Genomic DNA, 26,220 nt, shown 5'->3' on the forward strand with positions numbered 1-26,220 from the left:
CCACTCCCAATATCAACCGACTATCCGTAGCCTTGTTCGGTGATGCGATGGTGGCCACACCCCTTGACCAATTAGAGGAGGGTATTACTTGCAATTGGTTGAATGGACCGACCCGGAAGGGTGGATGCTCTGGCCTGGAGAGAAAAGAAAGCTTGGTGGCGGGAACTTCTTATTGGCAAGAGGCTGAAAGCGGTAAGTAGCGGTTCTGAGTTCCGGGCACTTTGGAGTCAGAGACTGGGGAGGCCGGAGCAGGTGTTTATTAACCTCTTGGGGAGAGTTTCTGCAGTTTCTCCGGTTACGCTCTGTAAGGGCTAATCTTTGCTTTTCCTGCCTGAAGGTCAGGCCGGTCTATAGCGGATCACTTCCTTCCACTTTGGCAGGGGAGGCACGAGGGCGTTTATCGTCACCCAGCTCGGTGGAACTCAGGCCTTTAGGGCACGTTCCTTTTACCTCCAGCCTTTTCCACGCAGGAAGCTTGGTCGCCAGACGGTGGCTGTTCATTGGCCGCAATTGTTTATGGGGAAACACCAGTGGGGACGCGTAAGCGCAAGGGAGGGTATTATTAAATTGCTGTTGCCTCTAAGCGCAGGTGGCAGGGAGAGGGGAGATGTGTGTCTGATTTAACCTGCGGTACCACAGTGGCCCGTCCATCAGCCTCGATGACTGGCTGCGAGGCTGTAAAATATTTCTGTGGGTGCTGTCAAAAATTCAGAAAAAAAAGTAAAACCAGTGAATAACGGAAGTAGTGAAAGTTTGTTTCTTCAAACACCAAAAAGAAATTGCAGTAACCGGGAGCACTCAAACCAAAACATGAACTGAGACTCAGAGGTGTATTGTTAAAGCAGCTTATACAGGGAGAAGGTAGTGGCTGCTTATCTTAACAGTGATTGATTATAACATTAACATTGTGTTAAATGATAAGGAATTGGTCAGCGATTATCTGATATCAACCTTGGGAAACTGTTTTAAGTTTTACTTAGAATTTCCAGAGGTGAAAATAAGAAACAACCCAGGTTTAGTTAGTGTGCCTGCTCAGGTGATTTTCAAGGATAGACTTCTTTTCTTTGTGCTTCTTTAGCAGTGCTAGCTCTATATGAGTGACAGACTTGCTATAGCTCATTCATTTCTGAACATACTTTATGTTGATAAATCTTTTAATATTAAATCACATCATTTGAGGAAGGAATTCCTTAGCAGTTTTTTGACACTATTATCAAAGAAATCGTTTAAAATAGTCGGGGGAAATGGTGATAGAATATATTCTTTCATAAGGGCAGAGGTAGCCTCAGCTTTCAATCTCAGCAAACGTGAGCCTGCACCACATGCAAGGCACTTTGCTAGGCTGTGTGAGTGCAAAGGGAGGAGACTCAACCCCTGCCAGAAAACCTTGCAGTCTAGAGAAGGAGAAGTATATTTCCACAAAATGGTGGAGATGTTTTTATAAATAAAGAATTAGAAGTCTTTGCTCTACTCCCCTACTTCTACGTGTTACATATGCTATGGCTATTCCAAACTCCTTTGCAAGGCATAAAAGCCCCTTCCTATCTTCCCAGCCTAGTGGTGGTTTCAGAATTCTTCATTAGGAAGGGCGTAAGGTCAGCAACCTGGTTAAGGGTAGCTTCATGCTGAAGTTACCTTTGGAGAACATCCTAAGTTACTTTTAGAACATGTTGATAGCCTGTATCAGAGTTGGGGGTGGTGTTTGTGGGGACTATGGGCAACATAAAGTTCCTACCCTTAAGCCTGGTCTCCTTCCACTTGCTCATATATGCACGCTAATGTTGTTGTCATTTATAGGTATTTAGAGTTAAATACAAACCTTGTGTTTTCCCTACTTCTGAGGTTTTCAGGTTCTCTCCTTCTGAATTTACCTTCCCACCCCTATAGAATACAAAGTCCTTTTTTAAAATTGAGCCTAAATTGCAGTTCTTTAAAGCAACTATTCAGTAAAACATTAAATGATTAATTTGGGTCTTTATGTTGATGGATTTTGCTTAATCTGGGACATTTGAATCTATCCAACTCATTATTTACAGGATAAGTTCTATCCCAATTTTACAAGTAGGTAAAGAAGCTGAGAGGAACAAGGCATGTAATTTTGCTAAAATTACACAGTTATTTAGTACAATAACTATTTAATCTCAAATCTTTGCTCTTTTTTGTTATAACACTTTGTATGTAGTGATTTTTATTGTGTTATTTACATTTTACTTGCTATTACATGTTTATGTGACTTTGGACCCTTCTCCAAAAAACACAAACTCTTCCATAAAAATCAGTGTGGTAAGAACCATTTAGTCCTTATTGAAAAGATCCTTACTTAAAATGTTATTTGCTAACATTTTTTTGTGTGTGTAGTTGTAACAGAGTATCATTGATTGAGCATAATCAATAGTACTGTTTTAAAAAAAATGTTGCTATGATTTTTCTTTCAGTTTTAGAAAGAGATTTGGCTTTCCAATTCGGTTTTAGAATGGCGTCTATTTCAGGTTAGTGGAAATGATTACATTTTGTTCTATTTCTAATTGCATGTTCTTTGAAAAAAATCTGTTTTTCTCTGTATGTTTTCCTCAACTTTACTGTGAACCTTAAACTGCTCTAAATAAAAGTCTAACTAAAAATAAATAAGTAAAATAAATTTAAAGTATATTTGTTTAAAAAATTCTGATTCTAGAAATGCTGTTTTTTTCAGATTTTTAAAAATTATGCTTAATATACATGACAAAGTTTACCATATTAACTATTTTTAAGTGTACAATTCAATGGCATTAAGCGCCTTCATGTTGTGCATCCATCACCAATATCCATCTCCAGATCTTTTTCATCTTCCTAAGCAGAAACTCTGTATCCAATTAAACGGTAATTTCTGATTATCCTCTTCCTTGCAACCCCTGGTAACACTATTCTACTTTCTGTTCTAGGAATGTGACTGTTTTAGGTACTTCATTTAAGTAGAATCATATAATATTTGTTCTTTTGTGTCTAGATTATTTCACTTAGCCTTAGTCTTTGACATTCATCCATTTTGTAATACATACCTTTTTAAGGCTGAATACTACTCCACTGCGTGTATTGCACCTTCTGTATATCACCTTTTGTTTATCCATTTGTCTGTCACTGGACATTTGGGTTGTTGCACCTTTTGGCTAATTGTGAATAATGCTGCTGTAAACATTGGCGTACAAATATCTAAGTCCCTGCTTTCAATTATTTGGGTATATACCTAGAAATGGAATCACTGGATCACACGTTGAATTTTTTGAGTTACTGCTCTGTTTGTTTTCCATAGTGGCTGCACCATTTTATATTCCCATCAGCAGTGCATAAAGGTTCCAAGGAGAATGATATCTTTCTTGATTGCATTCTAGGAACCTAAAAATTGTAAAGTAGAAAATATAAATCACTCCTATTCTTATTGCTCAGATTAATACTATCACACTTAATTTATTGTTAAAAATTTAAAAAAATTTTGTGCATACTGTTTTGAAATGTGATTAAAAAGACAATGTAAATATAGACTATAAACATACTGTTAAATAAATTCTGTGTTGTAAATATTCTAGTATCTGTAGTCTTTTGTTGTTTTGAAGTGACATTCAATAATGTTACTTAATCTTTTCATGTTGAACTTTAAAACTGTTTCCATTTTTAAAACATAAAAAGAAAATGCCTTGAACATCTATGAATTGAAAACTTTGTGTGCTTCTATGGTTATTTCCTTAAGGTGTATTCTTATAAGTGGAGTTATTTAAAATGTTTTTAAAATATAAAGGAAAAACATTCATTCTGTCTTTTCCAGGCAGATACTGTTGGTATATTGATATGTCTATCCATTATTTGTACCCATAAACTTGACCAGATTGGACTGTGCTTTTTAGGAAGATCTTGCTATCTATTAGGGGTGGATGCCAATGGTGAGGAAATTTTACTATGGTTATTTTTCAGTCTTTTGTAAGGTTTAGTGAATATGATCTTGGCTACATACTAGCTCTAATAGTAGAGTGACAAGATTAGGTTTTTTTCCAACTTTAAAGAAATGGCACCCTCCTCCTGCGCCATTCACATGCAATTTTACAATTTATTTAAATATAAACATGAAAAAATAGTGACATAGGTTTTGGCTTTGACTCGTGACTCATTCTCACACTCTGAGAGTTAACAACAAATGTTAAAAACTTAAGTAATATTAAATGCTTACCCAAGCATTCTTTACTTAGAGATTAAAAATGAGGGCTTAAGAGATGTACTGAACCCCAGCTCAGTTCAGTATGATCAGTTTTGGATTGCATGTTATTTTACTTAATAAGACTTCAGTGTTATCATTGGGATGTGACTTAAAAATAACTGAACAGTGAAATAAATCTTGTTGAATAAGATATTTATTTTGAATAATTGTTTTCTTAATATTGTATCCCTTTCGAATAAATCTACCTCTTCTGTTGATCTACCCACTAGTTGAACTATATTTGAAATGCCTCTTTGAAATTGCCTTCAGATAGTTTGTTATTTTGGATCTGATGGCTTCCAAAATAAAAAATAAAGTGGCAGATTACTTTCGTGTTAACTTCAGTTTGTGATATTACTAGAAAATGCACTGTTTCTGAAGGTTGGCACCTCTGGTGCATCAGCTGTAAGCTCGGGACACTGGAGGGCAATCTCCACTCAGTTCAGTGTGCTTTTGAGATATAGTCACTGTAATAAGCCCTCTTCACTTGTAGATGCTCTTCATTATGGATTGTAGAAATCATACACTTGACTTTTCAACTTCCTTTCATATAGTAAAGTCATGTGTTGCATATTCCAGCATTAGAAGTGATATAATTTTGAACCAAAAACATTAAAATACCCGACTTATCTAGCTGTACTTAACTACCTGTACTTCTTAATATTTTTAGGCTATCAGGATTTTGTCTAAGATACAATATGACTTTGTACCATGGATTGACATTAATTAACATCTCTATCAGGTATGGTTGCATCAGAGAAGTGGAGGCATTATGAATGACATAAGGGATTTACTATAGGTGTTAAACCTTATGTGATTATGGGAAGTGGTTAAGCTCTTTATGTATGTATGTTCCCTGTGTGTCTGGCACTGGGTCTGAAGTTGGCAGAACCAGCAGTCAGGAAAAGAAGATGTGGTGGGGAATGCAAAAACAAATTGCTACCCGTGAAGATGAACTTCTGTTTCTTATTGAAACCTGTTTTAGTCTCTCATTGCCTCAAATCTTCCAATTTGGATGATGCAGAAGACACATCAAAGAGCTGGTGTACTTCACATGGAGCTGCATGTGACTGGCTGAGGATTCAGAGAAGTTGAAAAGAGAACCAACAGGTTTGGGAGGAGCTACTGTTTCCCCACAGACGACTAGCAGCAGCTGGAGTTGTAGGCCTCGCTGCTGCCACATGCCACTGAAGTCACCAGCCCTGAACTTACACTGACATTTTTAAATATGGGAAATATGGCCACTGCTTCACTTCCACCTTCCAAATCTCTGGCAAAGGTCTCTTTGCCGTAACCTAGAACTATGCAGGGAAGGAATTCTGGGAAATGTAGTTCTAGCATAACTACATTATCATAATACAAAGCCACTGGGCTTCTCTCCATGCCTACACGGTACCCATAGACTCCTCTTTTAACTTAATTATGTTTAACTTCCAAATAAAGAAATAGCAAAATCATGCTTCTGCTTAACGTGTCACAACTATCCACATACAATCAAATATACACTGATCACTCCAAAAGAGGATACAAATTCTACTTATCTTTCGATGATGCTTATTCCTTTTCTTGCTGAATCACATCCTCCTTGATAATTCTTTAACTTAAATCCTGAGATATGAAGTTAACTACTATTAACACTTTTTATTTTAGATGTTAGAAGAAGAGACAAAGAAAAAAATCCCACCAAGAATGAGAAACCTAAATATGTAATATATACAAATATATACATGTAATATATTACATACAAATATGTAATATATACAAAAATGAGAAACCTAAATATGTAAATATAAGAAGATATTCTTAAAAGTATTACAGTTCTTTTTTCTTACTGTCAATCTCGGGCAGTGTCTGAGATGTTATATTCCTTTCCCTGATACACAATTGCCCTCATAAGTCTCTCTGGAAGAGTGCAAAGATTTACTATGTAAATTTTTAGCTGTGTAGCAGTCTTTCCTTAAAAGGTCCCAACCTCCACTTGCTTCAAGAGACTCTGGGTCTTTACATTGGCTCATGTCTGGGAATTGGTTGAAGGATGGTGACCCTGTTTTGATTCAAATCAGACTTATGTTTACGAGAATCAGGGCTTTATGTTCTACCTATAAAATCAAATCATCTCTTTCCATCTCAGCACCATAATGATCAACTAGACCTTACCAAAGATCCCTGTGAGTCAGACTTCTGATTACTGCTCCTGCTCTGTTGCCCATTATGGCAACCGCATCTACCTTTACTTTGCTCATGAATTGCCACCATTTAGTCCCAATCTCTTAGAATCCATCATTCTCATTGATTCAGGTAGTCTAGTTTAAAGGCAGTACTTCCCGTTGTCATTCCCGGCTTACAGACAACAGCCACTCCAGAGCTCTTCATGGATGCTGGGGCTCCCCTCATGAGTGTTTCCTCACTGCCTTGGTGAAGGGAATGTCCTCCGGATCCTCGTGGGGTTCAGCAAGAGAGTGGATAATAAGTTTACCTGAAAATCCACTCTAGTCCTCTGATTTCCCCAAGCCTCTGGATCCCCTTCTGTGTCGTATACCTGGGAAGTTCTAGCCCTTAGAGATCATTGGAATCTACACTTGTGTCATTCCATCCAACTTTATGACATTCATCTTTAGGGCCCAGTTTCTGGCAACCAACTAAGTAAATTATTACTGGTACTCTTGGGCACTCTTAGCTCACTAAATCCAGAATTTCTTATTGAGTCCATACCAATAAATGTAGCTTCATTCAATATTATATTCCATTCACCATGACAGTACCCTTAGGATCTCTTCCCATATATATCTCCTAGGTTTTTGGTGATATATATTGGCGAATACAATTTGTGTGGTGAGTTTTGTGTCTTCTCGTGGGTCGCACTTTGGTACCTCACCCTCTAGAACATCCTGGGTCTTGAAGTGCTGAGGTGGTCGGGGAAGAGCCCTAGGAGGATTAGCAATCCCTTGCACAACAACTACCTGAGGAAAGACCATTAGAGGTATCAGGCAGGAGGAGGCTGTTTCAGAAAGGGAAGGAAGGGCAAAAGAGACTTGGCAGAATTGAGTGGCTCAGGGTTCCTTCTTCATTGGAATCTGCCCAGGTGTTCCCATGCCAATTGCAGTGTCACTTTTTCCTAATCAATGCCTTAACTTTAATATGAGACTCTGCGAAGTTTCAATTTGCATTGTATTTCAGCCATCTGCAGGATGTAGACTTAGGGTTGGTATTTAGTAATCTTTACCTTGTAGCTACAGGAGGTAAAATTTCTTTTAGGACAGTCATAGAAACTTTGAGGTCTCTTTACTCAGATCCTGCATTTCTCTCTCCAAATTCTTATCTCTAGATACTTAATTACTAGTGTCCATAGATTATAATTTAACTAATTTTGTCTGCTGTATGCCCTGGAGTACCATAATCCCTTTATCACTACAAAGGTCATTAATGTCTTTAATCAGGTGGCCTAGAAGCAATTCGGAGAACCCACCCTTAAGTTTCTGTTCATCTGGAACAGTACTGGGTGTTGGTTAGGTTTCAATCTGATGTAAGAAATTTATTATAGGTGTTAGTCCCTACATGACCCCAGGAGCTGGTTAAGCAGACCACTGCTGGTCCTGAAGTCAGTAGGGCCAGCGTTAGGGATGGTAAGGTGGAGGTGAAGTGTGGGTGGGTAAGGATCAGCTGAAACCCGCAAGGACAATGTGCAACTCGCCTCTATCTTACTGGGACTCCGTGTTGGTCTGTCATTGCCTGTGAGGATCTGACTTCCAGATGCTGGTGCCCTGTGGAAGAGCTGGTGTACTTGTCACAGGAAGTTGCACCTAAAGTTGGTCAAAGTTTCAGAGAAGCTGTGGGCCAACCTACTGCCCCAAGGAGATTCATCAGGGACTGGAAGAGCTGGCTTCTGCCTCATACCAACAGGGTGAGCCAGAAGATCCATGATGATGTGAGTGAGCTGCGGCGGCATTTGACCTTATGCCAACCATCTGAATATAAATCTCCCTGCTGTTCTCTCCACCTTCCAAGTCTCATGCAGACCTGACTTGTGGCCAATCCTAACCATACCATACCAGAACCATACAGGGAAGGGAATTCTGGCAGTTGGTACAATACAAAATCACCATAACATCCTATTTTAAATCATAACCATAAGATTTTATCACATTAAAGGGCATTAAAAGCGGACACTGAGTAATGCAGGCAGATGTTTTGTAAACCACCAAGAACATCTTTAAAATTTTTACAGCTTCCATTGATGTGTCGAAAGGAATCTCATTTTAACTTTGTCTAATTAGAATCATATATTATGGCATCTTTATAGTTTGTTATGATGGAGTGGGAATGCCAATTCCAATAGCACACTTGATTCTTTTTTGACTTGTTACATCATCTTGTTTACAATCGTCGAATCCTTATCATGCCATTATTTGAGCTGAAACGTGAATGTTTTTGTGAAATAATAGCTAATTAGAAGATTACTTTTAAATAGCTTCCTTTTGCTTCAAAGTTGGGTCACTTTACTTGATTTAGGAGATTGTTGGACCACTGCCCTATACCATAATTAAAATAGATATCATTTACTAAATATGCATAACTGTGTACCAGTTACTGTGCCAAGAACCTTCAATGTGTTACCTCACTTAATTTTTTACAACAGTGCTATGAAAACTAGATATCATCCCCATTTTACAGATAGGGAAATTGAGGCTCAGTTAAGTACCTTGCCTGAGGTCTCTCAGCAGGTAAGAGGAGGATGTGAGATTTATATCATGCCTGTGTGACTCCAAAAAAAAATGTTCTAAACCAGTCTGCAAAACATTTATAAATTTATCTGTGACTTAGATAGGGAAGAATATTCAAAAATCAATAGGGAAATCTAAAATTGTAATTGACTCTGTCTAGTCATTGTATCCTTTTTCCTCCCTCATAGCTCTAACTGAGGAATTGGATTCTGTGAACAACGAGCTACATGCAGTAGACATTCAAATTCAGGAACTTCTGGAAAGGCAACAAGAGCTTACGCAGAAGAAAAACATTCTTACAAACAGAATAAAGCAGTGTTTCGAGGATTCTGATGCTGGGGGAAGCAATGAATGTGATTCTTCACCTGCCTCTTGGAATAAAGAAGGTTTGCTCTTTTTTTCTCTTCCCCTCTCCTCCCCTCTTGCTTTTTTCTTCTTGTTTCTCTAAACTGGAGTCAAATCATTGTGCCTGGGCCAGTGCTTTCCAGCAAGCTTAGTGGTGAAACTGGCCATTCCTTAAGTGGCATGAGAAACTTACAGACAGACCTTTTATTATGCATGTTTGTAGTCTTGTGGAATTAAGCTTTTATCATTCAGACTTTATTATTCTTTCCAAATATGGGTAACAACAGTAATGTTAACAATATGACTCAGTGCTTGGGAAAATAAGATACTTATTTTAGCTAAATTTTCTAAATTTTCACTAGATAAAATTAAACAATTAAAAAACTCAAATTTTTTTGCCAAAGTCTAGTTCATTTCCATGCTCTAGTGAACAAACCTTTTTGGATTTAAGATCCTGCAAAGCATCATGTGTTTCATTAATTAGAAGACAGAAAGACAAATACCATATGATTTCACTTGTATGTGGAATTTAAAAGCAAAGTAAACAAAACAGAAACAGACTTATGGATGCGGAGATCAGCAGAGATGGTTGCCAGATGGGAGGGGGAGGAATGGGTGAAAAAGGTGAAGGAATTAAGAAGTGCATATTGGCAGTTTATGAAATAGTCACGGGGATGTAAAGTACAGCTTAGGGAATATAGTCAGTAATGTTATAATATGTATGGTGCCAGGTAGGTACTAGACTTAAGGAGGATCACTTCGTAAGTTATATAAATGTCTCACCAGTATTCTGTACACTTGAAACTAATACAATATTGAATGTCAATTGTAATAAACACGTGTACAACAACAAAAAAAAACAAACCCCAAAACAAAGGAATACTATAATTCTAGAAGGAATTGCAGTGCTTTTGTGGGGCTTGTTTTCTAGTGATTCCCTTTTTTTTTTTTTTTTAACATCTGTATATCTTCTTTGGTGAGGAGTCTATTAAGGTCTTTGGCACATTTTGTGATTGGGTTTTTCATTTTCTTTTTTTTTAATCGTTGAATATTTTTGAAACATGGACTTAAAAAAATTTTTTTTTTAGTGTTCAAATACATTTGTCGCCATTTTCCTGCCACCACTTTCCCCTGCCCCACCCCGCCCCACCTCCCACCCTCAACCCTTCCCCAGTTTGGCTTTGTCCATGAGTCCTTTATATATGTGCCTTAATTTGACCCTTTGCCTTTTTTTCCTGTCACCTCCCTCCCTCCTTCCCTCTCGTTACTATTGGTTTGTTTTTTCTTTTAATGTGCTAGTTGTATTTTTCTTGCTTGTTTGTGTTGTTGGTTAGGTTCCGCTTATAGGTGAGATCCTATGGTATTTGTCTTTCACCCCCTGGCTTATTTCGCTTAGTGTAATGCTCTCCAGTTCCATCCATGCTGTTGCGAAGGGTAAGTAGCCCTTTCTTTCTGCTGCGTAGTATTCCATTGTGTACATGTACCATAGTTTTTGACCCACTCATCTACTGATGGGCACTTAGGTTGCTTCCAGCACTTGGCTATTGTAAATTGTGCTGCTATGAACATTGGGGTGCATAGGTTCTTTTGAATTGGTGTTTTAGTGCTTCACTTCTAAACAAGATATTTACACAAAAAATTCTAAGTAATTGTTAACTTTGTTCATGATGTTTGAGTTTTTAATGATACTTTGAATTCCTTGGTCTCATCAAGCACCTTCTTCTGTGTAGGTTAATTCTCAACTGGCCAATGCTTTGATTTTTTTCTGATACACTATTTCTCTCAATACATCATTAAATTTGTTTTTGCTTTAGTTTAGTGACTTAAACTAATCTAAAAATTGTTATTTTTAAAGTTAAATTGTCAAGAGGATTAAGTCTCATATATATTTATCTGATTATTATAAAAACAGCCATGTACATATATCTCATTTAGAATCCTAAATCATCTAATATATTTAGCTTATTTTTTCTTTCTAGATTTTCCATGGTCCGATAAAGTTAAAAATGTTCTGCAAAATGTCTTTAAACTGGAGAAGTTCAGACTGCTTCAGCTTGAAACCATTAATGTAACAATGTCTGGAAAGGATATATTTCTTGTTATGCCTACAGGCGGTGGGAAGAGCTTATGCTACCAGTTACCGGCATTATGTTCAGATGGTATGTATAAATAAAAATTGATTTTAAATTGAATAAATGTTATTCGTCTTAATATATTTTTAAGTCTTTAAAAAAGTAAATGGACGTTCCCTCTTCCCAAGGTTATTTTAAGAAACAAGCAGTAGAAACATGAGGTCATGTATTTTTAACAATGTAGAATAGCTCTTAATAGCCGTCAACAATTTGTTATAAGAGAAAGGGGATATATTACCAGAACTTCATTTATTCATTGGTTTCTACTTAGAATACATTAATCTGGTGCAGTAAGTAGACAATACCCATGTAACATTTTCAATCATACAGACATATGTTTTTTTTTTAGGGGGAAAGTTTTGGAATAACTTTTCCTTGATGTAACTGGTTAGTATTTGACTTTATTTGTATTATTTTACTGAGATTACCAATACTGATTGTTAAAAATGATAGTGAATTAAAAATTCAAAATGATAGTAGCTGTATTTTTTTAGGACCGAATAAGGGAAGAGATTTCTGCTTAATCATATATTTGCTTATTTGGTTTAGGATCATTTATTGGTATCTTTCTCCTTTATTTATGAGGGTGAGAAATAGTATATGGCTGAAGTTGCATTGAAAATTAGTCTGAATTGATGAGTGGTACAAGTTATAGTAAAGGTCAAAACTTGTTTTGGTGGTGGTATAAAATTTAAATTAGATTTTTTTTCTCTTTTAGGTTTTACGCTCGTGATTTGTCCATTGATCTCTCTTATGGAAGACCAATTAATGGTTTTAAACCAATTAGAAATTTCAGCTACCATGTTAAATGCTTCTAGTTCTAAGGTATGCTTCTGTGGCTTTTATTTTTTTTTTAAACTCTTTACTAAAGTAGGAGCCTTGACTACAATTAAGTTGCTTATAAAATTTAAATTTACCACTATTTATATTAGGAGCTGCAAACTACTGCTTAGGGGCCATTTCTATCCCACTGCCTGTTTTGTATGGTTCACGAGTTAAGATTAGTTTTTATATTTTTAAATAGTTAAAAAATAAAATAATATTTTGTGAAGTGTGAAAATTGTATGAAATTCAGATTTCAGTGTGCATAAATAAAGTTTTATTGGAACACAATCATGCTCATTGACTTGCAGAGTTGAGTAGTTGTGATAGAGGCCGTATGGTTCACAAAACCAAACATTTAGTCTCTGGCACTTTACAGGAAACGTTTGCTGACCTGTTTTGTATTACCTTCTATAAAATAGTAAGCAAGAATTTTTTATTGTGCAACATAATTAAGTACAAAAAATGAATTACTAACAAAATACCTGATTCCTGTGGAATTTCTTCTGTTTAGGAATGGACACTCTTACCTTCATTTGCAGAATAAAGCATTTCTTAGCTATTCGTTTTTAAAAAGCATTCTATTGAAATTTTCAAAAGCATACAAAAGTAGAGAGTAGTATAAAAACTGCCATGTACCCATTAACCACCTCTAATGTTTATCAACATATGGCCAATCTTTCTTCATCTATCCACGCCCTAGTTTCCCTACCTCCTCCCTCTTGGTTTGTTTATTTGAACCAAATCCCAGACATCATATTTCAGTTGTAACTTCTTCAGTATTTTAAATCAACTTCTTAAAATCTTCAAATAAAAATACTCAGATTTCTGTCTTATCAAATCTTATTTTTATTATTAATACTTTTATTGTGACACTATTACAGATGTTCCTTATTTTCCCCTCCTTTGCCGCCCCCCCCCACCCAGCCCTCCTCCCCCACCCTTCACCACATTATTGCCCATGTCTATGGGCTAGTCATATATGCATATATGTTCTTTGGCTCATGTTTTCCAGTCCCCGCTCACCACCCTCCCCTCTGAGACTGTCATATCTTATTATTATTTTTTAATCATGGTCCAGATAAGATTCATACATTATGTTGTATTTGGTTGATATATCCACAGGCTCCCCTTATTTTAATTTCTTGTGCAAATTATTTGTTGAAGAAACCAGGTTCTTTATCCTCTAGTTTCCTACATTCTGGATTTCCTTGATTGCATCCTTGTGATATATAACTTGGTCTTTGTGATTAGATCTAAACACCTGATTGAATTTTGATTTTTTTTGGTCTTTTTTTTAATTGCAAGAGTATACTTCCCATGGCATTACTCAGGAGTTACATAATACCTGGTTACTTTTTCATGCTATTGAGCTTGATGAGTGGGTTCAAGTGATGTCTGCTTGCTCTGTAATGATCCATTTCTCTATCAGTTTTTATCTAATGGTTTTAGCAGCCACTGATGATTATTTTTTACCTTAGAGCTGCTATTTAATTAGGGAGTGATTTCTAATTCTATTACTCAATATATTAGCTAAACTTTCTCTATAAAAACCTTTTTCCTTTTTAACTTTTTGCAGCTTGAAAATTTTTTTCCTTTCTTTACCAGTTTTCAGAAAGAGTTGGCTTCCAGCATTCTCCAAAAGTAAATAAGGTCTTTTCCCCCAAATATACATCTATGTCCATATATGTGTATATGGATTTTTAACATATTCAATGTATTTTAATCCATAGTTATTCTCTTTTTTTTTGTGCTGACAGTCCCATCTTTGGGCAGTGAGAGTCTATTAAAATTGTCTCCTGAATCTTTTTCCTTTACCCTGTAGCTTTTTCACTCCTCGCTTTCTTTCATAAGATGCTCCAGGCTCATTTTGTGTATTTCCTTCCAGACCTAGAATCAACCATACCTTTAAGAAACCCTAGCTCCTTTAGTTTTTCTCATATGTTTTTGTTTTATTTAAATTCTTGTGTCATTATAGCTATTCTCTTATTTAACAGAATGAATGTATGGAGAACATTGTCTTCTAACACTATACTTCCTTTAAATGGAAAAACAGAATAAGTGATATACACAATACGTGTGCGCGCGCGCGCGTGTATGTGTATACAAAGTAGTTAGTTGCAGATAATTACAAGTTCATGCCATATCACTACTACTTGAAAATTTAGGGAGAGAAAGGATAAGTCAAATTTTCTGGTTGTTTTTACTGGTAGTTCATGGGATGTGAATATAGCATTTTTTATTTTTAAACCTTGCTTCTCCACTTATTCTGCCAGAAGTTGCAGGTGTTTTTGTTCTTGTTGTTTGTCTGTTTCTTTTTGCATCTGCCCATTTCTGGGGAGATAACTTTATGTTTACTCCTCTAAGATTTCTGGGACATTTAGGGCCAGTTGAAATGTTTAATATACTTTGGCTGTTTCTTAACAAAATTAGGATTATTTCAAGGAATTAAAAAACTGCTTTCTGGGATAATGAAAGCAGTTTTGATTTTCTCTTTCTATCACATTCACCATTGTTTCTTTACACTTATTTTGGTTCTAATTAGGTGAGAAGGAAAAAAATGCATCTAATGTGAAAATATTTTATAAAATAATAATAGCACTAAGAACCCAATAACTGTTACCTCCTAAGATTTATTTTGTTACAGATTATATATAATATAAATATATATTTCATACTATAAAATCTTAATTCAATGAATAAGACACTTTATAAAACCTAATCTATTTATTAAAACTTAGATTATAGATTCGATAGCATTATTAAAGTAGTTAATCAAGAATAAATTGTGTTCAGAGATATGTAGTGACTACAAATAATAATGTTAAAATTAATAAAACATGCCTTTATAACCATAGTTACTGCAGTTAGCTTACATTTTGGCATTTATTGTGAACAATTTAGAATTATGCCTTCATAGAGTAAATAGTTACTGGAGCATCATGTCATTCATTCTTCTCTTTTTGTCAAATAAGATTATTCTTTTATCAACAGTTTGGATATAAGTAAATAACTAAAATTCTATTTACACAGCTGCCATGAAGTTAGAACTGGAACATGGTTTCAATTTTAATGAACTAAATATCTGCTGTTAAACAGCCCAAAGCTATTGTTTCTGAGTAATGACCATTTTCATTTACCACTTAGTATTGCAGTCTGCTAACCTAGTTCTACTATCATTATACCTGTTTTTCCTTTCAATAGGAGCATGTGAAATGGGTTCATGCTGAAATGGTAAATAAAAACTCCAAGCTAAAGCTAATTTATGTGACCCCAGAGAAAATTGCAAAAAGCAAAATGTTTATGTCAAGACTAGAGAAAGCCTATGAGGCAAAGAGACTGGCCCGCATAGCTGTGGATGAAGTTCACTGCTGCAGTCACTGGGGTCATGACTTCAGACCCGGTATGTATGTTGTATCTGGAAAACTTGGTGCTGGGACTACTTCGTTATCCAGCTTTATGGTTTATGTGGTGGAAGATTCCTGCTTCCATTAAAATTACCCTCTTGGTAGTTATTACTCCTTTTCTCTTGTCTTACTATAAGGAAAGCCAAGAGGCAGAATCTTAAATGTCTTTACTCCCTCCAAGGTAGTGTTTAGCCTAATTGCCTTTATCCTTTGAAACGTATATCTGTTAGCAAATATACTATTCCACCTTTAGCCATAAAGAGTTACTGACCTCTAGGTTCTTCCTCACGTATGTGGAGGAATTTGCAGCTTCTTCAAAGTTGTCGTCTTTAGTTGTCATTCTGAGTGTCCTTAGCATCCATTTCAGGATCTACGCCCGACTAACTCCTCAGTGGTCAAGTTCTATGGGATATTTTAGTAACTCTTTTCTTTACTCCTCCAACCTAATCCTACAGTCATAGCCTGAAGCAGATTACTCAAACTTGTTCAATGTAAAAAAATCTTTAAAAATCCAGCTCTATGATTTCAACCTCTTTTCCTTCTGAACCTGCTTTCACACTCATGGACCCCTGGGTTCCTGAGTTTATTGAATCACACTTCCTCCTCCACCACCCTACTCAAAGGTCACCAAAGACCCCACTTCCCACTGGCTCTGTCCAGTGGTCTCATCTTCATTCCTCTTCCCACTTAACTTCAATAGTGTTTTATACTGTTCACCTTTCACCTTGCCACTTTCTTCTTTGGGTACCATGATATAAGTTCTTTTAATTTTGTTCCTTTCCATTCTCTCCTTCTTCATTCTTCATTTGCCACCTCCTTAAGTGTTAGTGTTCTCTTTGGTTCTGCTCTGTCTTCACCTTTTTTTACACTTCTCCAGGGACAGTAAACTTCCCCAGGGACTCAAGACAATTCTCTACCTTTAGAAAAGGTTGGGGCACAGATATTTTTAAAATTTTATTTAAATACCTGAGGCAGTATATATACTCTCCTTTTCTGCTAAGGGCCCTGCTCTTAACTAGACTACCGAGTTGTAATATACTGTTTTGATTACTGTAGCTTTGTAGTATAGTTTGAAATCCAGAAGTGTGATACTCCCAGCGTCATTCTTCTTCAAGATTGCTCTGGCTATTTGGGGTCATTTGCAGTTCCAAATAAATTTTAGGACTGTTAATTCTAAGTTTGTGAATAATGCCATTGATATTTTAAAAAGGGATTGCACTGACTCTGTAGATCGCTTAGGGCTGTGTTGACATTTTAACAATATTAGTTCTTCAATTCATGAGTACGGTATATACTTCTATTTATTTGTGCCTTGTTCAATTTCTTTCATAAACTCTTTATAGTTTCATTTGTATAGATTTTTCACCACTTTGGTTAAATGTATTTCTAGGTATTTTATTCTTTTTATGCAGCTGCAAATGGGACTATTTTCTTAATTTCTCTTTCTGATGGTTTGTTATTAATGTCTAGAAACACAACTGACTTTTGTATATTGATTTTGTATCCTGCAACTTTACTGAATTTATTAGTTTTATTAGGGTATTTTTTTGTGTGTGTGGAATCATCAGGGTTTTCTGTCTATAACAACACATTATCTGCAAATAGTGACACTTCTACTTCTTCTGTTCTAGCTTGGATGCCTTTTCTTTCTTTTTGTTGCCTAATTGCTCTTGCTGGGACTTCCAGTACTATGTTGAGTTAAAAGTGGAGAGAGTGGGCATCGTTGTCTTGTTCATGGTCTTAGAGAAAAAGCTTTCAGGTCTAACTTGGAACTGAAAAGGGAAAATAGTTCCCTGCTCAGTGGTATTGACAGCACATTACCCCATGATTTAGCCTATTGAACTGCTTGCTCTTATCTCAACCTCCCAAGTAATTTCATGCCAGTGTGTCTATAGTGTATATGCTGTTTCCTATGCCTGATGTTTTCCTCTTCTCTTCCTAAGGAACTCGGCTGTCCTTCAAGACCCACCTCAAATGTTAGCTCGTTGAAACCTTCACAACCTTCTAAGTGGTTACTTTCTCCTCTGTAGTTTCATAGTCCTCTTTCTTAGCATTTAGCACTTTCTTTTTCACTTTCCTCCAAATAATTTAAGTACTTAAGGACAACTTAATCTAGTGATATAGTTGTGTAAGACAAGTGTGTGCCCAGAATGGTTTCCCTGAAATAGGTTATATAAAAAGCAGTGCCCTAACCAAGCTTTTTCTGGTCTAAACTTACCAGTCTTGGGTACTCCTGGTGATTGAAGAAGGGTTTAGGCTGATGGCCTCTTTTATCTCTTGTTAGTTGTAATAAACTCAAACGCTATGGCTCCTCCCACTGCCTCTTAAATGTCATGTTCAGCAGGTGTGGACTAGTGCAGAGCTTACTGGAAATGTTAAGTATTCTCTTCAACAGGGAGTTCCATCCGTGGCCAAGGACAGTGTTTTCAAAAAACCAGTTAAAAGTGTAATAAAGCCTGCCTATTCAAAAAGGCTGGGGTGTACCTGAAGATTTACTGAGATATAGCTACGGAAATCAAATTACAGCAATCATCAATTATCTCCATCATGTTAAAAGGCTTAATTCACTCTGTTCCTTAAAGAATAGAAAGAGGGACACTTCGTATTTTCTTTTTTCTAGATTATAAGGCACTTGGTATCTTAAAGCGGCAGTTCCCGAACACAGCACTAATTGGGCTGACTGCGACAGCAACAAGTCATGTCTTGAAGGATGCTCAGAAAATATTGTGTGTTGAAAAATGTTTTACTTTTACAGCTTCTTTTAATCGGCCAAATCTTTATTATGAGGTATGTAACTTTTTAATCAACTTAGAGCTTTTTGTGAAGGGGTGTGGCAGAGAGGTTACCTTTTCATTATATTTATTTACATGAGTAACAATTAACTACGTTTAAAAGTTTTAAAACGAGGAAGTAATTATAAAAAGATTCATTAATAAATGCTTTCTTCTGCTATCTCTTGTGTTGCATATTTTTTGTTAGTTTCCTGCCTTGTTAAATTTATGCACATTCTTTCTTGTGCAAGGATAGAGAAAAAGCAGAGACTGACACCAAGGATCCTAATGACATCCCTACTGAAATTAATTATGAAATAATACAAAATTAATATGCCATTAAAGATTTGCTAATACCCCTATTTAGATTATATTTGATAAGTAACTTTGAAAGTAACTTTGAGTCACAGTTAAATAACCTAACAGGTTTTTTTTTTCTTCCTTTTTAATCCTTTTAAGAATAAACTTAGTATTTTTCTCGGTTTTCATTGAATAGTTATTTATGCCATGGTTTATGTTTTTATAAAACTAGCACCAAAATGAAGTCTCCATATTTACAAGTTAATCACTGCTTTTGTGCCTTCTCATCTCTGGTAAAGTCAAAAACAAGAATGCAAAAGAGGCTGGGAGGTGGCGGGGTGAGTCAGATGAGGGAGTGAAAGAATAATAGAAGAAAACACAACGCTTATGGAAGAATGGCACTTAGGAAGTTGTAAGTAAGTGACCACTTGGATGGTACTCATTCATTTACTTTTTAATAAGTTAGCTTTTCTTAGGTTCGGCAAAAGCCCTCAAACGCTGAAGATTTTATTGAAGATATTGTAAAGGTCATTAATGGAAGATACAAAGGGCAATCAGGTAATAAAATAACCAACCAAATTTGAAGACTGAGGGAGAACTTCCAAAATGTAACTAATATTACATTGATAATACTACTCATAAATGATTAGTACCAAAAATATTAATGCATGGCAGAAGATACTTGAACATGTTACGATAAAATTAATTTGGCGATCTTAGAAACTGGGTGTGGCATTTGCTAACACCCATCCTGAGCCATAAAACTGTCTTGATTTATTTTTGCCTCTTTATACTTCTTTTAAAGAATAGATCTAATGACATAATGTTAATTTTTAATAGCACATATTCAGTAAGTATCCACTATGTATAAGATAGGAGGTTAAGTGCTGATGTTCTAAAGGGATATAAAATGTAGTGCCTTATAATAAAGGACACATTACAGAAATAAATAGAACATACTGAATGAGTTAAGTATGGGTGGAGTTGAGAATATATATACTTGTGTTTTAAGATTAATGAAAGGCAAGTGTTACTGAAGCGAAGAGTTTGTGTAAAAGCAGCATTTCAAAACTGTTCTATAGTTTTGGGAAGATATGAATGGGTAACCCAGGTAAAAGGAGTTTCAGGGTCAAATAATTTTGGAAAAGGCTGCAATTAGCTATTTATCCTTCCTGGAGATTCACGGGGTATATCGGTTCTGACCAGCCCTGCAAATAAAGAGGGAAGCTTGCTTAAATGCTCCCCAAACTCATGCATGTGAAACTTTTTTTCACAGCACACTTGCTAACATCTTAAGAAGCTGTGGGGCATCAGTTTGAGAAATACCATGTAGTGGGAGATAAGTTGGAGAGAAAAAAGAGGCAGTGGGTTCCAGCAGCTATGTCTCCAGGCTGATTTCTGCTTTAGACCAACCTGGTGATCAATTTGTGATTTATACCAAAAAGTCAGTATGTGTTCAGGGCCTTGAAATTTTTCATAAATTGTTCTTCCCCATGCATTGTGTTAGTCACTGTCTTGAAAGTTAAAAATTCTCTTCCAGGAATATTTTATTTATATATATATGTGTGTGTGCACATATATATACACACACACAGACATATAAAACAGCTGGACATGTTTTACTACAGGAATCATATATTGCTTTTCTCAGAAGGACTCTGAGCAAGTTACAGCTAGTTTACAGAAACTGGGAATTCGTGCAGGTGCTTACCATGCCAATATGGAACCAGATGATAAGACCAAAGTTCATAGAAGATGGTCAGCCAATGAAATTCAGGTTAAGTGTATATCTTCAATAGAAGCCTAATTGAATATTTTAAGAATATTTTAGCTTAATTAACATGTAAAATGTTAAAACATTTTAGGTAGTAGTGGCAACGGTTGCATTTGGTATGGGAATTGATAAGCCAGATGTGAGATTTGTTATTCATCATTCAATGAGTAAATCTATGGAAAATTATTACCAAGAGAGTGGACGTGCAGGTATGTATAACTCAAATCCAGATGCCATTTTTAAAACTTTTTGAGAAAGCATACTATAAATGATATTCAGTAATTCTATATTTTTCATTTTTATTGCCTACTATTTTTTGAGTAAACAATTAACTTTTTCACAGTTTTATACCTAATTTGCCTATGGAGAAATTTCACTGACTTCCTATTAGAGTGTTCTGAATTGTTTCTTATGTTTGCTAAGATAATTTGATGTCCATCTTTACCTCCTGAATTTTTCATTAGTGTTTTCATCTCTGTAACTTAAATAACTGGACTACTTATACATTTTTTACTTAATAAAGCTGATTGTTGGTAAGTGTTCTAGTCATTTTATAAAAACGTTTGAGGGCTGCTGTTTCAAATTAACTTCCACATTTCCGTCTGAAAATTCTAGATGTGTACTTAGAAAATGAAGCATTGCTAGCTGATTTTACATATATTTTGCTTGTTTTGAATTTTTAAAAATAGTTCTGCAATCTCAAGATCTTTCATACTACAGGTCGAGATGACATGAGAGCAGACTGTATTTTGTATTATGGCTTTGGAGACATATTCAGAATCAGTTCAATGGTGGTGATGGAAAATGTGGGACAACAGAAACTTTATGAGATGGTATCATACTGTCAGAACATAAGCAAGTAAGCCACATGCCTTTTCTTAACTGTTGTCAATTAAAGACACACAGTTTGAAATTATATGATGTTACTTTGGGTACTTAGGAAAGTCAGTAAATACATTGGTAGAACATCAAGTGTAAACATGTAAAAGGAGGTGTCTGAAGGGCAAGAACCAGCACATGAACCTGCAGCATCTGCCTTAATGGAAGAAAAGATACTCTGTCTCTCTGAGATAATTCCCCAAAACTCAGTTTTACTGAAAATTTTGATACAAATAGTGAGTTCAAGCCTTTTCCCTCTGGCACTGGTATGTAGCTTCATGCTTTAATAATTTTGTACAGATGCATAAGGGGCATTTTGGGAGCTGAGCACAGTAACACGTACCAACCATCCCACCAGCTAATGGGTTGATGAGCAGGGTCAAGTTTCTTTTAAATCTATTTAGGGTGGATTTAGTTAGACCATATACCATAGCTCCTTGATGGCTTTTCTGCCTTAGTCATCTTTGTACACTTAATTGCCCATCATGTAAAAAGGACTCAACATTTTTGAAATAAGTGGTAACCAGACAGTGACAGAATATGGTATTTCTTTCCTATAGATGCTACAATAATCTAGTTAAAGAAATGAGAAAATGAAAATGTTCTTAGATGTCCAGTGTACCCCCATGAAGCACGTTTTGGGGTTTAGACTCAAATGGATACTGTAAAATACAAAAAACTGCTACCAGGAAGATTTTTTTTAAATAGTAAAATACTGAATCTCAAAATGAATCTTAGACAAGTTCTTAAAGGCTGTGTTTATCAACTACATATGGAGAAAATTATGTGGTGAGCAGACAGAGGTCCCCCTCATCCCCCCAAAAAGATGTCCACATCCAAATCCCTGGAACCTGTGATGTTACCTTACACAGCAAAAGGGAATTAAGGTTACAAATGAAATTAAGGTTGCTAATCAGCTGATCTTAAAATAGCTTGGATTATTTTGGTGGGTCCAGTATAATCACAAGGGTCCTTCAATGTGAAAGGAGGCAGAGAGAGAAGCGGTCAGGTGATGTGATGTGAAGACTCAACCGACCATACTTGGCTTTAAAGATGAAGGAAAGGAGACCATGAACCGAGGAATGCAAGCAGTCTCTAGAAACTAGAAAAGGCAAGAAAGCAGCTTTATCCTCTAGAGCCTCCAGAAGAAATACAGTCCTGCTGACACCTTGATTTTAACCCAGTGAGACCCACATCAGACTTCTAGTCTATAGAAATGTAACATAAAAAATTAGTGTTGTTGTAAGACACTAAGTTTGTGGTAAAGATATGGTAGTGATAGGAAACTAACACAGGACATAATCTTGTATTTCGAAATAGGGATTCTTAAAATTTGATTTTATCACTTAATAAGTATCTGTGTTGGCAGGTGTCGCCGTGTATTGATAGCTCAACATTTTGATGAAGTATGGAACTCAGAAGCATGTAACAAAATGTGTGACAATTGCTGTAAAGATATTTGTGAGTTCATTGTTTTTTAAACCTTTATAGGCTAATATATGGGTAGGACTACATGAGGGCAGGATTTGACTCCAAAATAGATTTAAAAGATTAAACAAGGTGTGAATAGAATTTTCCAGATTCAAAAGTAACAGCATGGTTTTGAAACAAAGGCAAATAAAAGGAAAAGCCATGTGTGTGCATATTTTATGTTGCTCTTACCAAGGGCATGTAAAATTTTTAAGAAACAAAAATGTTTAAATCGTCTGAATACAAATGCTATTTACATAAGTAAACACTTAGCTTGTGATCATCTCTTAATAGTTTGTAGTAACCGATTAGGAAAGCAAATTTTCTGTAAAATAGATTATAGCAAATCATTTTTGATGTACATAAGGTCTAACTACTCATAAGACACTAATTTACCAGTATTTCAGAACTGTATTTTAACATGATTTCATCCTGTGTATGTGTGTTGTATTTGAAGAGCTGGCTAACCAGTTCCTCTCTGAGTTCTGATGCCTCGGTGGCTGAAAGTCACTACAATTTTAACTACGCAGCTAGAGAAAATTACTTGTTTATGAGTCTATTAGACTGTGTTTTGCTGAACAAATTAACATGCCTGATATAAAATAGATATACATATAAGAGTGCAGGTGGCAATTAATAATTGGGGCTATCTGTCCAGGACATTCCTGTGTCTAAATCAGTTAGCTGTGAAACCATACTAGTTTTCAGAATATTGCTTAATGAGCACATATGAGGTAAATATGCAGAATAAATTGACTCGCCTATTGACTCATCTTTAATCAATCTGCTGTCATCAGTCTGGCAGACACTCTCTGGTTCCTAGAGCATATCCAAAGGCCTTCTGATAACCAGGTTAATTTCTTTATATCACTGTAAATCCCAGTGTCTGAAAGAGCCTACAGCTTAGTTTAGTGCTCAAGACTTGGGGAATAGCCTAGTTTTTATTCAGATCACATTAATAAATCAATGTTTAGGGTGGCTCACATTGATGACTTGTTTTTAAACAGGTTTAACCACTTAGGATAGGCTATCTTTGCCCTAATTTCTAAATCTCAATTGCCTGTCCTCATGCCTCTTTTTTTAATAGCATTTGAAAGAAAGAATGTAACAGCCTATTGCAGAGATCTAATCAAAATCCTGCAGCAGGCAGAGGAAATGAATGAAAAGCTCACTCCACTGAAACTGATTGATTCTTGGATGGGAAAGGGAGCAGCAAAATTGAGGGTAGCAGCTGTTGCTCCTCCCGCACTTCCTCGGGAAGACCTGGAGAAAATTATTGCGCACTTTCTTCTACAGCAGTATCTTAAGTATATACAAACCCATGTCTTGTCCTTTCATGTTGTCTTTATGTTTTTGTTCACTATATATTTTTCATGGAATAAGTATCTATAATTTCAAAAAGGTTACTTTGAATAAAAGCTCTAATTTGGATATATACCAACAATGATAAAAATTATAGAGTACTTGACATTATAGTTTTTACATATATTACCTCATTTAATCTTAGCAACATTGTGAAATGAGAATAGACATTATCTTAATTTTAGAAATAAGGAAACTAAGACTTTACAGGTATTATATCTCAGTATATCCATAAATAGGGGATATGGTAACACTTAAGAGAAATAAAATGGTAAAATATCAAAAACCAGTGCCATAAGAATCATGGTTTATTCAGTTGCAAGAATCAAAAATTGCTATTTTCATCCCAAAACATAATGTGTCTTTATGATAGTTTTGCATTTTTGTAACTGCAACAGATGGTTTTATGGTTGTTTCATGTGAACTTTAAAACACTATACAAAATTTACCTAAGAAATTCCAATTATAATTGACTGCTGTATATCAAAAACACAAAACATACTTTCTGTAAAGACAAACTGCATTTTTTAGTGTAACTTACATTATCTCATATCAATGTATTACTTAAAATTATTAGATTTATGGTTATTTTTATAAGTTTTAGTTTGTTTTCTGTAACTCCTCAAAACCTTTCTGATTGGTGGCCTTTATCTTCCACAGAGAAGACTACAGTTTTACAGCTTATGCTACCATTTCATATTTGAAAATAGGACCTAAAGCTAATCTTCTGAACAATGAGGCACACGTTATTACTATGCAAGTAAAGAAGTCCACACTGACCTGCTTCAAGGTAACTGACCTAATTTTTAAGTGTTTTAAAAATACATTAAAGCCTGTGAATGCGCTCCTTTACCTTGTATTTTCCTAGGTCCAGTTGAACACAGGACGTAAGTCAGTGTTCTACTTGGAATCTGGGTAGTGAAGACATTAAGTGGAAGAATTTAGACTCGCCTTTTAATAGAGACAAGGAGAGTTTCTAACCTTTTGGAAAGGGAAGACTCCATTTTAATGTCTAATTCCGTGATGCACCCTGCCCTCATGACATTCATTGTGATCAGTGATGGTTGAGAAGTCTGCCTCTGGAGCAGAGGTTGAAAAGCAGTTATAAACTATATACTATACAGCCTGCAAAAGCATGCCATGGACAATTAAGGTGTTCTTTAGGCTGTTTTTGATGGCATAGACCCTTCCATTCAAGATGAGACTCATATTTGAGTAGAAATTTGAAGATAAAAAAACAGACCACTGAGACGCTTAAAGAGCTGATAAAGGAGGACTATTGAGATTAATAATCTCATGAAAAAAAAGAGTAGGTGAATTTTATCAGTGTTTGCTTTGTTATTGTTTTGTAGATTGAATCATCTCAAACTTGTCATTCTGAAGGATCTGATAAAAAGAGAGAAGAAAAAAATTTGGGTCACTTCCAGAAGAAGTCTGCAAACATGCTTCAGCAATCTGAGTCCAAGAATACAGGGGCTAAGAAAAGAAAAATGGATGATGCGTGAGATGAGTGTTCCTAAATTTTCCAAGGAAAGAACAGTTTTATGCATGTATGCACCATTATTTTTGTAGTTAATCATAAGTTTATGACACTTTCCTTAGTATTTTATACACATGGAGCTATACTTTAAAAACTTCTGTTTAAAAGTATTTAAGACATGAGAAATTGAGACCTGAAAATTTAGCAGCATGAATCATATACAGTGTGAAATAAGGAAAATATAAAAATTTTAATGTAAAACCTTTAAATGTAAAATAGGAAAGTAGGTTCATGTAATGATCTTAAGCTCTTTATGCCTTTTATTTTTTTCTTTTGACATAAGTGTCTTTTGACAACTATGTTATTATACTGAAAACTTTACATATGCTCATCACCAAAAGTGAATGACATCAGGTTGTAAGAGATGTAGAATCTAAACATAAAAAGGAATAAGGCATCAATACAAAGATTAGCAAGTAAGATGGCTACTTCCCTATTTTAAGTAAAATAAAATTCTAAGCTTGAAACCATA

General features: G+C 35.6%; 1 protein-coding gene across 1 annotated transcript; it reads left to right on the top strand.

Annotated features, from left to right (window-relative positions):
- The first annotated feature begins 47 nt into the window (after nucleotides 1-47).
- RECQL (RecQ like helicase) lies at nucleotides 48-26,109 on the top strand. Its single transcript, XM_054591349.1, has 15 exons — nucleotides 48-192; nucleotides 2,436-2,489; nucleotides 9,135-9,332; nucleotides 11,271-11,450; nucleotides 12,142-12,248; nucleotides 15,450-15,648; nucleotides 18,273-18,439; nucleotides 19,200-19,281; nucleotides 20,352-20,500; nucleotides 20,589-20,706; nucleotides 21,218-21,356; nucleotides 22,746-22,837; nucleotides 23,934-24,153; nucleotides 24,869-24,998; nucleotides 25,561-26,109. Exons 1-15 carry the CDS (start codon nucleotides 48-50, stop codon nucleotides 25,711-25,713), a joined length of 2,133 nt encoding a protein of 710 aa, XP_054447324.1. The 3' UTR covers nucleotides 25,714-26,109.
- Nucleotides 26,110-26,220: the final 111 nt, after the last annotated feature.

The sequence above is a fragment of the Pteronotus mesoamericanus genome, unplaced genomic scaffold, assembly GCF_021234165.1.
Source record: "Pteronotus mesoamericanus isolate MK-2021 breed Mesoamerican mustached bat unplaced genomic scaffold, CSHL_Meso_final scaffold_21, whole genome shotgun sequence".
Lineage (NCBI taxonomy): Eukaryota > Metazoa > Chordata > Mammalia > Chiroptera > Mormoopidae > Pteronotus > Pteronotus mesoamericanus.